The 13,975-nt window shown below is 55.9% G+C and overlaps 1 protein-coding gene across 3 annotated transcripts in view; it reads left to right on the top strand.

Moving 5' to 3' along the window:
- The window catches only part of SLC39A11 (solute carrier family 39 member 11), a 62,855-nt gene that overhangs the window by 46,819 nt on the left and 2,061 nt on the right, over positions 1 to 13,975 (top strand). For all 3 annotated transcript variants that reach the window (XM_005530688.3, XM_014259435.2, XM_014259436.2), the window contains exons 7-9: positions 1,418 to 1,487; positions 12,091 to 12,189; positions 13,317 to 13,475. In XM_005530688.3, coding sequence (XP_005530745.3) covers positions 1,418 to 1,487; positions 12,091 to 12,189; positions 13,317 to 13,475 — 328 coding nt within the window. The remainder of the gene's footprint in view (positions 1 to 1,417; positions 1,488 to 12,090; positions 12,190 to 13,316; positions 13,476 to 13,975) is intronic.

The following is a 13,975-nucleotide window of genomic DNA, read 5'->3' on the forward strand; positions in this document are numbered from 1 at the left end:
CCTGAAATCGCCCCAATATCAGCTTTGGCACCCCCCAAAACCCCAAAATCACCAAAAAAAATCACCCCAAACCACTCAAAATCACCCTGAAAATCTAAAAACCCTAAAAATTTTGGATCCCAGGTCAGGATTTTGGATCCCAGGTCAGGATTTTGGATCCCAGGTCAGGATTTTGGATCCCAGGTCAGGATTTTGGATCCCCAGGTCAGGATTTCGGATCCCAGGTCAGGATTTCGGATCCCAGGTCAGGATTTTGGATCCCAGGCCAGGATTTTGGATCCCCAGGTCAGGATTTTGGATCCCAGGCCAGGATTTTGGATCCCAGGTCAGGATTTTGGATCCCAGGTCAGGATTTCGGATCCCATTTGGGCTCTTTTCCCTCCAGCTCTGTTTTAGGGCTGGTTCTGCTCTGATTTTCCCCCTGTCCTTGGCTCCAGGCTCTGAGTGTTCCAGTTCTGGGCTCAGGGAATGGGAATGTTGTGATTTATCCCGGTTTTTCCCGCTGTTTCCAAGGCAACTGGGAACTCACAGGGCCACAAACACACACACACACGGTGCCCTGCTCCTGAGAGCTCCTCCTCTGGGATGCTTGGAAATGCTCCAGGGACTTTTCCCACCTGTTGGAATGCTCACCTGTAAAATCCCTCCCGTTTTGGTTCTGAACATTCCCCCCAACCTTTGCTGGAAGGCTGCAAAAAAAAAAAACAAACCAAAAAAACCCCCAAAACCAACCCAAAAAAGAGGATTTTCAAATTTAAAAATTAATTTTAAATATTAAAATTAATTTTAAAAATTTAGAAAAAGGGGGAATTTAAAAAAATTTTAATTTTAAATTAAAAAAAAGGGGGGAGGGGGAAAGAAAATTGAGGGTTTGATGCTTTCTGAAAATCAGGGTTTTTTTTTTCCTGGGAAGGCTTTTCAGCTGTTTTTCTTGGGGTTTATGGGGTTAGCTGCATTTAAAATGATGGGATTTGCTGTACCAGGCAATCTGCAGGAATTTTCCGGTGGAATTTGGGTTTCCTGGTGCTTTGGAGCCTGGCTGTGCTGGTTTTGTGCCGGTTTTGGGGCACACAAAGAGGGGAGGGGCCGGTGATGGGAGCCTGATCCTGGTTTAGCTCCTGGGGGATCCACGGGAGACGCTGGGATTTGGGATTCTTCAGGAATCCACCGGGGTTTGCTGAGGTTTTGGAACAGCTTTGGTGCTTGACTCCTTGGAAAAATCCCATTCCAGCTGGTGGGGATTGGGATCTTTTCCCCCTTCTTGGCTCTCCTCAACCCAGAACCTTCTCTCCGTGCTGGCTTTCCCGGGAGCAGCCGCTTTGGGCAGTGCTGGGTTGGATTCTCCTGGATTCAGAGGAGCTGGATGCTCCTGGGCTGGGCTGGGGCTGCCCCTGACTGCTTTTTCCTGCTGTTTCAGAGGGCCTGGCGGTGGGAGTTGGGTTCGGGGCCGTTGGAAAATCCGCATCCGCCACATTCCAAAGCGCCAGGTAAGACCCGACCCTGCTTTTTGTGTTTGCCTTTGGAGCTTGGCTGTCCCACCTTGTCCCGTGCCAGGAGGGCTGGGGATCCGTGGGTCGGCGAAATTCCCCTGGAAGCACAAGGGTGGCAAAGGGAGCGGAAGAAATTCCCGGCGCTGCTGCGTTTTCCTCACTCTGCGCTCGCCAGACGGGAGGAAAGGTTCCTGCTGTTGTTTCCCTGGTGTTTTCCCCTCTCTGGGATCACTGGAGCTGGGGAGGAGGCAGCTGAGTGTCCCCGTGGGGGCTGCACCTCTCAGGGGGTGCCCACGGGGATTTTGGGGAGTTTATCCCGCTCCCCTCTCCCAGTTAAACATCCCTGAGGATGCTCGGCTGCTCTGCTGAGGGCGGGGAAAAGGGACAAGGCTGGAAGGTGGGGATGTGGGAATGGGCTGGGGATGGGAAAAGGGACAAGGCTGGAAGGTGGGGATGTGGGAATGGGCTGGGGATGGCTGGAATCCCAGCCAGGTGAGTCCCTTTCCCTGGAGCTGGCAGCAGGAATGGTGGAATCTCCACTCTGCTCTTCCCAGTGCCCTGCCCGCTGTCTCCGTGGCTCCCTGCAGGATTCCTTCATCTCCTCCTCCTCCTGTCTCACCTGAGCTGGGAGCAGCCCTGGCTCTGCTCCCCATGGATCCATGGAAATGCTGGGATTTTCCCTAAAAGCAGCGTTCCCAACATGTGGGAGCAGCTGCTGGGGAGCATCTGGTGCCTTTGTCTCCCATTCCTGCCAGGCAGGGCCGCGGGGTTCTGGAATTGGTGGCAGGGAAGGATCTCACTCCTCTCTGCATCCCTGAGTCCCTGAGTCCCTGAATCCCTGAATCCCTGAATCCCTGAGTCCCTGAATCCCTGAGTCCCTGAATCCCTGAATCCCTGAATCCCTGAATCCCTGAGTCCCTGAATCCCTGAATCCCTGAGTCCCTGAATCCCTGAATCCCTGAGTCCCTGAATCCCTGAATCCCTGAATCCCTGAGTCCCTGAGTCCTGGCATTCCTGCTCCTGCTGCTGCTGGCAGTGCTCCTAGGAAAACCCTTCTGTGCCTCTCGGGGGGATCACCCAGCTCCTCCAAACCCTGGGATTTCGGGATGTTTCCTGCTCCTCCCAGCAGAGCCCGGGGGACAGCGCCCATCCCAGCCCATCCAGGATCCCGGGATTCCCCATCCTGCCCATCCCAGCCCATCCAGGATCCCGGGATTCTCCATCCTGCCCATCCCAGCCCATCCAGGATCCCGGGATTCCCCATCCTGCCCATCCCAGCCCATCCTGTATCCCAGGATTCTCCATCCTGCCCATCCCAGCCCATCCTGTATCCCGGGATTCCCCATCCTTCCCATTCCCAGCCCATCCAGGATCCCGGGATTCCCCATCCTGCCCATCCCAGCCCATCCTGTATCCCGGGATTCCCCATCCTGCCCATCCCAGCCCATCCAGGATCCCGGGATTCCCCATCCTGCCCATCCCAGCCCATCCAGGATCCCGGGATTCTCCATCCTGCCCATCCCAGCCCATCCAGAGCTGGAGCTGGGCTGGAGAAACAGGAGCGAGGGAGAACTCCGGAGCGGAGCTGGAGCAGCTGCCGAGGCTTTGGGAGAGCCGCTGGCACCTCTCGGTGGCCGCCGGGCAAACCGCACCTCCCTGCCCGGGCTCTCCGTGCGCTTCGCTTTTCCTTGGAATTCGCACCTGCTGCCATGGCCCAGACACTTTGTTCCTAAGGAGAACGGGATCAGATTGGATTTTAGGGAGAAATTCCTCCCTGTGAGGGCGGGGAGGCCCCTGGATCCCCCTGCATCCCCCTGGATCCCCCTGGGTCCCCCTGGGTCCCTGAGGTGTCCCAGGCCAGGTTGGAGCAGCCTGGGATAGCGGAAGGATGAGTTCCTCATCTCCATCAACCCATGGCAGGGGTGATCTTCGAGGTCCCAACCCAAACCATTCCATGATTCCTGCTGAAGGATCTGTGAGGTCCCAGGACTGGTTTAGGATCCCTCCAGCCTGGTTTAGGATCCCTCCAGCCTGGTTTAGGATCCCTCCAGCCTGGTTTAGGATCCCTCCAGCCTGGTTTAGGATCCCTCCAGCCTGGTTTAGGATCCCTCCAGCCTGGTTTAGGATCCCTCCAGGCTGGTTTTGGACCTCTCCAGGTTGTCCAGCCCCTCCTCTGGCCAGGCACAAGCTGTGTCCCACAAGCACCCATCCCAAACCTTCCATTCCCAATTCCCTGTCACATCCCTGGCTGTCCCAGACGCTTGGATTGCCGCAGATCCCGGTGAGGAAATCAGGATCCTCCAGCTTTACCCACTGTGTTTCCCTGCCCTTTGGAAATAAAAGGCTCCTCACAAAGGCAGGGGAGGCTCTGGAGGTGCGGGAACAAAAGGAGATTTTCCCCCCTCAGCTGCTCCGGGGAAGCTGAGGAGGCAGAGGCAGCTGGTGCTTTCTCTGGATTTCCAAGGGCATTCATCATGGGAGATGAAAGGTGGCATCTGGAGCAGGAAAATCCCAATGCAAATTCAGTCAGCTGCAGAGGGGACATGGAGAATTCCTGGGAGGGTCCTGCCTTTGCTGTGTGCTGCAGGATCCCGGGATTCTCCATCCTGCCCATCCCAGCCCATCCTGTATCCCGGGATTCCCCATCCTGCCCATCTCCCGGCCCATCCCGTTCTCCTGCGCGTTTCTTTGCTGCCACCGGGTGTGCAGGCTCTGTTCCTGCGGCCTGGCTCCTCCGGGATCCTCCGGGATCCTCCGGGCTCCTCCGGGATCCTCCGGGAGCTGGATCGGAGCCCCTGGCCTGGCCGGGATTCTCACGGGTGGGGAGAACCCAGGGAGAGGCTGTGGCAGGGAATGGGAACGGGAATGGGAATGGGAACGGGAATGGGAATGGGAATGGGAACAGGAATGGGAATGGGAACGGGAATGGCTCCCTACTGCCAGAGGATATTGGGAAGGAATGGATCCCTGTGAGGATTTGGGATGGAATTCCCAGAGAAGCTGTGGAAGTGTCCAGAGGAAGCTTGGCTGGGGTTTGGAGCAGTCTGGGATGGTGGCAGTGCCCCTTTCGGGGTGTTTTCCGTGGGGGCTGAGCTGATCCTCGTCCCACGCTCTGGGAGCAGAGTGATCCTGAGGGATGATTGGGATACAGGAGCCTCCCAAATCCTGAATCTGCACCTCCTAAATCCTGAATCTGCACCTCCTAAATCTGCACCTCCAAATCCTGAGTCTGCACCTCCTAAATCTGCACCTCCAAATCCTGAGTCTGCACCTCCTAAATCTGCACCTCCAAATCCTGAATCTGCACCTCCTAAATCTGCACCTCCAAATCCTGAATCTGCACCTCCTAAATCTGCACCTCCAAATCCTGAGTCTGCACCTCCCAAATCCTGAATCTGCACCTCCCAAATCCTGAATCTGCACCTCCCAAATCCTGAATCTGCACCTCCTAAATCTGCACCTCCAAATCCTGAATCTGCACCTCCCAAATCCTGAATCTGCCCCTCCCAAACCCCTCAGGAGCTGTTTGCTGTCTGCAGGAGCTCATCCCCGTGCTGGAGGCGAGCACACAAAAGCCAAATCCATTTTCTTATGGAGCTGCTTCCTGAGGATTTTTTTTTTCTGTCAAGGAGAAATTTGCCATAAAATGAATTTCCTCGGGCAGGGTTGCAGGAGCTCGGGAGCGTGCCTGGGTTGTGCTGCAGAGGAAACAGAAAACTGCTGGAAAAAAAGAAAAACCTTGTGCCAAGGAATTTGCTTTTAACAGGAGAAAGGTTTGGGAGTGTGCAGACGGACCTTGGCTGGCTGATTGGGGCAGGAAAAGGGAATCTGCTGCGGAATTATCTTGGAACCGGCTGGATTTCTCTGGCAATCCCTGGCTGGATGATTTCCTCTCCAGCAGGAATCACAGCTCTGTGTTTCCAGCAGGTGGGATGGATGTTCCCTGCACACCCTTGGCTGATTCCTCTGGCTGCCAGTCGTGGTTTTGCTCTGGCTGAGCTGTTTTCCAGCTGGGATGTGAAGGCTGTGCTCCAGGGATGCTGTTCCAGTGGGAATATCTCCCTGTGGGTGCAGCTCCCAGTGCCCCATCCCGCAGCCTCAGGGTTATTTTAGAATCACTTTTGGGTCTAATTTGAAATACCTGATCAAAGGTTGTTGTTAAAGCTGGAAAATGGAGCCTGGGGAATGCCAAAACCAGGATTTTCCCTGCATTTTTTTGCTTGGATCTTGGGAAGCTCAAGTGGCATTGGCACTCCAGGATCCTGGGGCACCTTCCCTGCGCTCCTGGCAGGGACAGGGCACTGCTGCTTCTCCATTCCCATCCCAAATAAATCTGGGTCAGGGCCTGGCTGATCCAGGGAATAACGTGGCTGCTTGCAGGCAAAAAAATCCCTGCAAGTCTGGCTCGGACTGAAAGATTGGGATGGATTTCCTGCACTCTCCCTGCACAAAAACCCACGGAGTTATTTCCCAGGCCATCCCTGTCCCTGTGATGGAATGCAGATCTGGCTGGGATGACAATTCCCATCCCAGTGCTCATCCCACAAATTTGGGATTGGTGCCTGGTCTCACAGGGGCCAACAGCATTCCCAGATGTGCCTTTTTCCCTGGAAAAGCTCCTGCCAGGGGGCTGCTCTTCCCCTGGGAAGGTTCAAATAAGTGAAGCCAGGCTGGAGTTAAATGCCCTGAATTCCTTGGAGCAGATGAGATACAAAGGGCTGGAAGTTTGGGAAGCAAAGGGAGGTGTTTTGTTAAGCCACGGGTGGTCTGGGCACCAGATCCCCGCTGGATACAGAGAATTTGGGGAGCTTCAAAGCCCTGGAGGCAAATTTTTGGCAGAGCCCTGCCTTAGGATGAGGCTGAGTGGGGATTTTTTGGGGTGTGGGGTGTTGGCAGAGGGGTTTGGGGGGGCTTTGCCCCTGGGGTTCCTCTGTCCCCGGGCTGGGATCTTCCCAGAAAAGGGGGATCAGCACCTGCTGAGCTGTTCTTCCCTAAACCCCGAGCTCCTGGGGGCAGGGATGGATCCCTGCTCCCTGCTCCGGGTCTGATCCTGGCTCCCCGTGCATGCAGGGAAGGAGAAGATGGAGTTTTACAGCGTGTTTAATTCAGGGGTGCCCAGCTCAGCCTGCCCTGGGTTCCCATGGACCATCCCATCCCCACCCTCAACTTCCTCCGTGAAATCTCCTCTTGGGACAGGCGGGGAAGGAGCAGGAGTGAGCAGGGGAGTGATGGAAACAGAAATATCTCCCCCCACACCCCCCCGGATGATGCTGGGGGTGTTTCCTCCAGCACAGCACAATGCTTCCCATTCATCCGCCCTTTTGCTGGGAATGCCGGCCTTGTTTGGATCTGCTGTGCCCGCGGATTGTTTCCTGTCCAGCTTTGGTGGAACAGACAGCGCAGAGGCTTCGGGCTGACAGGCAGACTTTGAGGAAGGCTTGGAAAATATTATTCCATGGGACAGCCCGTGCCTCCCACGCTGTGTCTCTCAGGCTGGGGGGGAGGAAGGGGGAAAATAAAAATAAAACAAGGGGGAAAAAAAGTTTTATTAATGTAAGGAGATTGGAAACCAGGCAGAAATCTTCTCCTGTGTTTTCTCGGGATGAATGGGAATCCTTGTGGTCTGGGAGCCAGCTGAAGACACGGTGGGAATTTCTCTCTGGCAGGATCTGGCTCCTGCTGGGGAATGGATCCCAGTGCAGCTCAGAGGGAGGAGGGATCCAAAGGTGGATCCCGACCTCCATCAGATCCTCGTGGAAGAAGGTGTGGGAAAGAACCCAGCCAGGGCTGAGGCAAGGGGAATTCCCACCTTTCCCTGGATCCAGGAGAAATGGGAGCAGACAAAGCCTGGGGCTGCCCCTGGGTACAAAACAGAGGGGGAAGATGCTCATTAAACACCTTTAATTAGCCTGGCCGGAGGGGGATGTTTATTAGGGAGCTGGGGGGGTTCCTGCAGGCTTTTCTTTGGGAAGGGTGGGGATGGAGGCTGGGGTGGCCCCGGCTCTGGGGGTTTGGAGAGCCCCAAAGCAGGACTGAGGCTCCGGAGCTGCCGCGTTTCCCTCAGGGCTGAGCCCAGCAGCGATGGATGAAGGGATGGCCCCAGTTCCTGTGGGATGGAGCTCTCCAGGACCTCCCCACGAAGGTTTCTCCTGCCCTGCTTTGCTCTCCAAAGCGCTCCCTTTGCTTCCTGAGCACCTTCAAATGAAAGGGAGAAAAGCAGAGCAAGTCAAAGCCGTTTTCACCCATTTTCTTACCCAGGTGATGCCAAACAAAATCTGCTTTAAAGCCAGCTCCAGGGCCCCGCTCCTCCCTCTTTGCTTTACAAACAGCCCCTCGGAGAAGGGATGGATTGGAATGAGGACATTGCTCAGGAAATGGTTCAGTTCCAGGTTTGCAGGTTTTGGGTCCGTTTCCACCTTGGGGTTAATTGTGCAGTTCAGGTGATGCTGTCCCACCCTCCCAGGCTCCTCAATTCTCTTTGAGAATTTGAGAACAGTTTTTGGGCCCGGAGCTGCAGCGGTGTCCTTGGCTGTGGGCTGGAGAAGGATTGTTGTGCGTGCCTGAGCTGTGAGGAGACCCTGCTGACACTTTGTGTGGAGTTCAGGGTTACCAGCGCAGTGCAGAACCTGGGAAACACGAGAGGAAAGCTGAAGGCACCAGGGGTGGCCTGGGGGACATCTGGGGGACATCGGGGCTGGTTTTTCCGCACTCCTGCCGCGCGAGACGGCGGAGCAGAGGGCAGGAGCGGCTGGAACAGGGTTGAACAGGTAGGGCAGGTCTGGGGAAAGGGCCCCGTGAGCTCCTTCCCACCTGCGAGCCCTGATCAAACACCTCTGCGGGCGGCCCGGGGGCAGCCGTGATGTAATCGCGGCAACCCCAAACAATCGGGCCTTTCACGGCGGCCCCGATAACAATCCCAACAGTATGGAAGGGCTGCCATGCAAGAATACACATGCACATTCTCCACTGCGGGGGAACTGAAAGCCCGAGTGAAAAGGGGCTTGTTAAGAATATGTAGCCTGCTTTCATAATCACTCCATCAAAGAATGGGCCCTTGAAAACAAGGCTTTAGGCTTATAGAAGGCTTTCTGTGCCTTGACCTTGCAAATATGCACAGATGCCAACTTTTTTTTTTTTGCAAGTGAACTTGGAGTCTCCCAGCGTGGTGCCGGAGCGGTTGGCAGGCGAGGGGGGCAGGAGGTCCGGCCGTCCCGGGGGACACGGAGCCAGGAGGGCACGGATTTACCTTTTCCTCCTGCGAACCGCGCTCTGCGGCCGCGGAGGGCGAGGCAGGGCCGGGGCAGAGCTGGCCTGGGGGTGTGCTGGGGGTTCTGTGCCCAGGTCAGGGCGGTTCTGGAGGATGTGGCTGTCCCTTGGCTGCCATCAGCCCTGTTTTACACACGGGGAGGTTGAGGCACAGCTGGGAGCGGTGACACACCCGCTGTGTGTCGGTTCCGTGATGCTTCCGAGGATCCACCTGGAGGAGTCACCCGGCTGACGTTTCCGGAGCCACCGATGGGACACGCGCGTCCCCAGGCAGAGCCTGGTGGGATTTTCCCTGGATGTGCCTCCCTTGGAGCAACTCACGTTCCTAGGCTGGGGATGAGCCACAGCTCGGGACACATCCACAGAATCCCAGGAAAAGATCTCCAAGATCCAATCCGTGCCTGATCCCCTCCTTGTCGGCCCAGAGCACCGAGTGCCGCATCCTTGGACTCCTCCAGGGGCTGGAAAATCCGACCGGACGGGATCTGATCCCACCACTTACCCCACCTTCCTTTTCCTCTCTTTAGAGACCCCAAACCCTTCACCCCACGGATTTTCCCTCTGGCCACATTGGCTCATCCCCGTTTCCGTGTCCCCCGTGTCCCTGTGCCACCTGGGGCCGGGCCGTGTGTCCGTGCCTGTTTTCCAATGTATTCCCTGGCAGCCGGGGGAAGCCTTCCAAGAATCCCCACCTATTTCCGTCAAAAGGCGCCTTTGTTCCCCTCGGACACAATGCGGCTTTGATTCCCTCCTCCTCAGCCCGGAGCTGCGGGAAGGTGTGAGCTGTGCACAGCCGGGAGGGACGGGAAATCCCCAGGATGGGATATCCTCGGGATGGGATATCCTCGGGATGGGATATCCTTGGGATGGGATATCCTTTGGGATATCCTTGGGATGGGATATCCTTGGGATGGGATATCCTTGGGATGGGATATCCTTTGGGATGGGATATCCTTGGGATGGGATATCCCTTGGGATGGGATATCCTTTGGGATATCCTTGGGATGGGATATCCTCGGGATGGGATATCCTTGGGATGGGATATCCTTGGGATGGGATATCCCTTGGGATGGGATATCCTCGGGATGGGATATCCTCGGGATGGGATATCCTCGGGATGGGATATCCTCGGGATGGGATATCCTCGGGATGGGATATCCTTGGGATGGGATATCCTCGGGATGGGATATCCTTGGGATGGGATATCCTTGGGATGGGATATCCTTTGGGATATCCTTGGGATGGGATATCCTCGGGATGGGATATCCTTGGGATGGGATATCCTTGGGATGGGATATCCTCGGGATGGGATATCCTCGGGATGGGATATCCTCGGGATGGGTTTTTTGGAGCTCTGGAGGTGAATCCCGTCCTTCTCCCGGGGTGCTGCAGGGAACAGGGGTGGCCTCACCCTCGGTGAGCCGGGCAAGGCGAACAGGGAGGCCTCGGTGTTCCTCACGGAGTTATCCCAGCGGGATCAGCGTCCCTGGGAAGAGCTCACCTGGCCCCACAGGCTGTGGGGCGTCGGTGGCGGGAGGAGTGCGCGCTCCGCGGGGAACGGGAGCGGATCTTTGGGAAGCACAGGGCAGGAGATGCCCTGGGGACGTTCTGAGCGTGGTGTGGAGGCCACAGGGAAGGAGAAGCTCCACGTGCAGGGACAGCGGTGGCCCCTGGTGGCCTCTGTCCCTGTCCTGACTGGAGCACCATGGGGACACCCACGTTTCCTGGGAAAAGGGATCCAGTCCTGCCCTGGCCTGGGGCATTCCTTGCAGCCCCAACTGTAGGGCTGGACTGGGTCCTGGTTTTAGGAAGCCCAGATGGATTTTCCTGGGGATATTCCTGGTTTTGGGAGTCCCAGATGGATTTTCCTGGGGATATTCCTGGTTTTGGGAGTCCCGGATGGATTGTGCTGGGGGTGTGTGGGAAGGAGAGCAGGAACAAGCCCCCGATGGGTTTCTCCTGGATCTCCCCCCAGTCCCATCCCCTCCTCCTGCCCCGTGGGGGTCCCTATTCCCGGTGGGATGGGGATGGGGGTGTCTCCCCCCGTTCCCACACAGACCCCTCCATTCACAGCTCTGTCCCCGTTAATTTGTTGTGGCCAGGAGCAGCAATAGCCGCTTTGTGCCGGGCGAGGGAAGGAGGGAAAAAAACCCCGGCCCAGACAGCGGCTCCAGTGTTTTCCAGCCTGGGATGGTTTTCCCCCTCCGTCCTCCCTCTCTTTGCCTGGAATAATGTTTGTGATTGTAATGGCCCGTCCTGCCCAGGGGAACACGGAGCCTCTCCCCCTTCCCTCCCCTCCTCTCCAAACCCTGGGAGAAGTTTAAACAACACCGAGAGGTTTTTCTCACCGGGCTTATTTTACTCATAGGAAACGAGGGGGTGAGAGGAGGGAGCTGGGAGCTGTTGGCAGAGGGGGAGCTGAGCCTGGGAGAGGCGCTGGGATCCCTCTGGATCCCTCTGGAGATCCCTCGGAGCCTGGAGCCCCCCAGGATGGTCCCGCTCCTGGTGCCGCCAACACAGCCCAGCAAACGCTCCAGGTGTGGAGCAGGGATGTGTGCGGAGCCCAAGGAGCCCCAAACCTGAGCCCTGTTTGGTGCCTGGAACATTCCCAGAAATCCCAAACTCCTGCCAGATGGAAGGGAGGGAGGTGGATGTGCCAGCTCCAGCGGGGACCCAACCGCAGCTTCTCAGGGAAGGAATTCTTCCCTGTGAGGACAAAATCCTTCCCTGGGAGAGTGGGAATTCCCAGAGCAGCTGTGGCTGCCCCTCCTGCATCCCTGGAAGTGTCCAAGGCCAGGTTGGATGAGGTTTGGAGCTACCTGGGACAGTGGGAGCTGTCCCTGCCCATGGCAGGGGTGGGATGAGCTTTAAAATCCCACCCAAAGCATTCCAGGGTTCTGTGATTCCATGGCTGAGGGACAGCCCCGCTCTCCCCTCCGCTGGTTTTCACCCTGCAAGTCCGGGTGTTCCCTTTCCATGGGATGAGAGAGGGGGAAAAGAGGGAAAGCAAAATCTGGAGTGAGGAACCTCAACCCTCACTCAAACCTGGGCTGCTCCCGATGCCGAGCTCTGGGAATGCCGCTGCTCCCGGGAATCCTTGGGCTGGAATCGCCTCAGGGGCCTCCCAGGGTCTCTTCTCCTCCCTCTGGTCCCTGCTGCTCCATGGGCTGGTGCTGGAGGATGGAATTTGCTGGGATCCTGTTAAATTTGAGCCCTGGGGCCAGGAGAACTTCCGTTGAATCCTTAATCCCCCTTTTCCCTGCTCCCAGCAGCCTGTCCTGGGCTGAGCTGTGCCCCTAACAGAAATCAAAGGATGTATTTGTGCTTTTTTTAGGAACTTAGCCATTGGGATTGGGATCCAGAACTTCCCGGAGGGCCTGGCTGTCAGCCTGCCTCTGCGTGGCGCGGGATTTTCCACCTGGAAATCCTTCTGGTGAGCTCTTCCCCCTGCTCCCGGGAAAACGAGCCCTTCTGCACCTCCTGCCCGCTGCTTCCCTCCCGTATCCGTGGGCTGCTCCATCGGGGAGCCGGGATGGGCTTGTTCTGGAGCTGCTGCGTTCCCTCTGGAGTCACGGGGAGCTGCTGGGAGCGCTGCGGCTCTCCAGCTCCTTCCACACCCTCCAAGCTCAGATCCGAGCCCCTGGATCCCATGGGATGCATCCCTGATCCCAACTATCCCCACATCCCACGGGATGAATCCCTGATCCCAACAATCCCCACATCCCAAGGGATGAATCCCTGATCCCAACAATCCCCACATCCCAAGGGATGAATCCCTGATCCCAACAATCCCCACATCCCAGGAGTGCATCCCTGATCCCAACAATCCCCACATCCCATGGGATGAATCCCTGATCCCAACTATCCCCACATCCCATTTCAGCGCCTGTGCTGAGCTCCCAGATCCCGCACTGCCATTTATTATTAATATTTAATTAATATTTATTATAATTATTTTCAACTTTATGTCACTTCATTTTTCTTTCCCTTCAGGCTGGATTTTAACCCCACTTCTATTTTTATTCCCCTTTTCCCTGAGGCGCAGGAGCCAGGGGCACAAACCCAGGGAGCGGGAGCCGCGTTCCTGCCCTGAGTGATGGATGGAGGGCAGGGGGAGCCTCCCAAACTGCTCCAAAGTTTTGTTTTCCTTTCCTCCCACCCAGCTCAGAAGTGCTGCAGGATTCCTGCTGCAGGGAAGGGAATTCCCATGGTCCAGAGAGTTGGGAACAATCCTAAAGGGAAAGACAAGGAGCGGGAAGGACGTGGCTTTATCCTACTTGAGGCTGTGGCTCAATCCTCTTTGGGATTGAGCTGTGCTGCTTGGAAAGGTTTCCTCTGCCTGGGAGAGCTGGATCCCCAAATCCCACGGAGCTGTTGGGGGCAGGAATTAGATCCTGCCTGGAAAATCCGGCTGGATTAGGTCAAATTGCCTGTTACCATAACCCAGTGCCCGGTGTCCGAGCTCCTGCTGGGGATGCGGGAGCCCCGTTATCCCTTTGGGATGGCTGTGGCAGCTCCTCTCCAGGTCTCCAGGGATTTTTCCGGCCGTTTCTCCGGCAGGTACGGCCAGCTGAGCGGGATGGTGGAGCCCCTGGCCGGCGTGCTGGGCGCCTGGGCCGTGGCGCTGGCGGAGCCGCTGCTGCCCTACGCGCTGGGATTCGCGGCCGGAGCCATGGTGTACGTGGTGATGGACGACATCATCCCCGAGGCACACACCAGGTGAGACCCCCGCTCCTGGGGACACCACCCGCCACCCCCGGAACAGGAGTGTCCCTGGAAACGGGAATCTGGGAGCAGAGGGAAGATAAACGGCCCGGGATGTGGAGATGGGCTCTGCTGGGAATCCTCCAGGGAAGGGAGAGGTTGTCCCGGGGCTGGAGATGGGGTTTGGTGTAAAAATATTTACAGGAAAAACGGACTAAATGAGCCAGCCTAACCTTCTAAAACTAAATAAAATCATCTTTGTAAGTTAAGATAAATAAATCAATAAAATATATAATAAATAATAAATAATATGTAATTTATAAAATATAATATATTAAATATAATATATAATATATTAAATATAATGTATAATATATAATATATAATGTATAATGTATAATATATAATGTATAACATATAACATATAACATAAAATATATAACATATAATATATAATATACAATATGCAATATACAATATACAATATATAATATATAACATACAATATACAATAT

This window comes from Pseudopodoces humilis, chromosome 21 (assembly GCF_049639895.1).
Source record: "Pseudopodoces humilis isolate 2021_Gansu_Grassland_sample_001 chromosome 21, ASM4963989v1, whole genome shotgun sequence".
NCBI lineage: Eukaryota > Metazoa > Chordata > Aves > Passeriformes > Paridae > Pseudopodoces > Pseudopodoces humilis.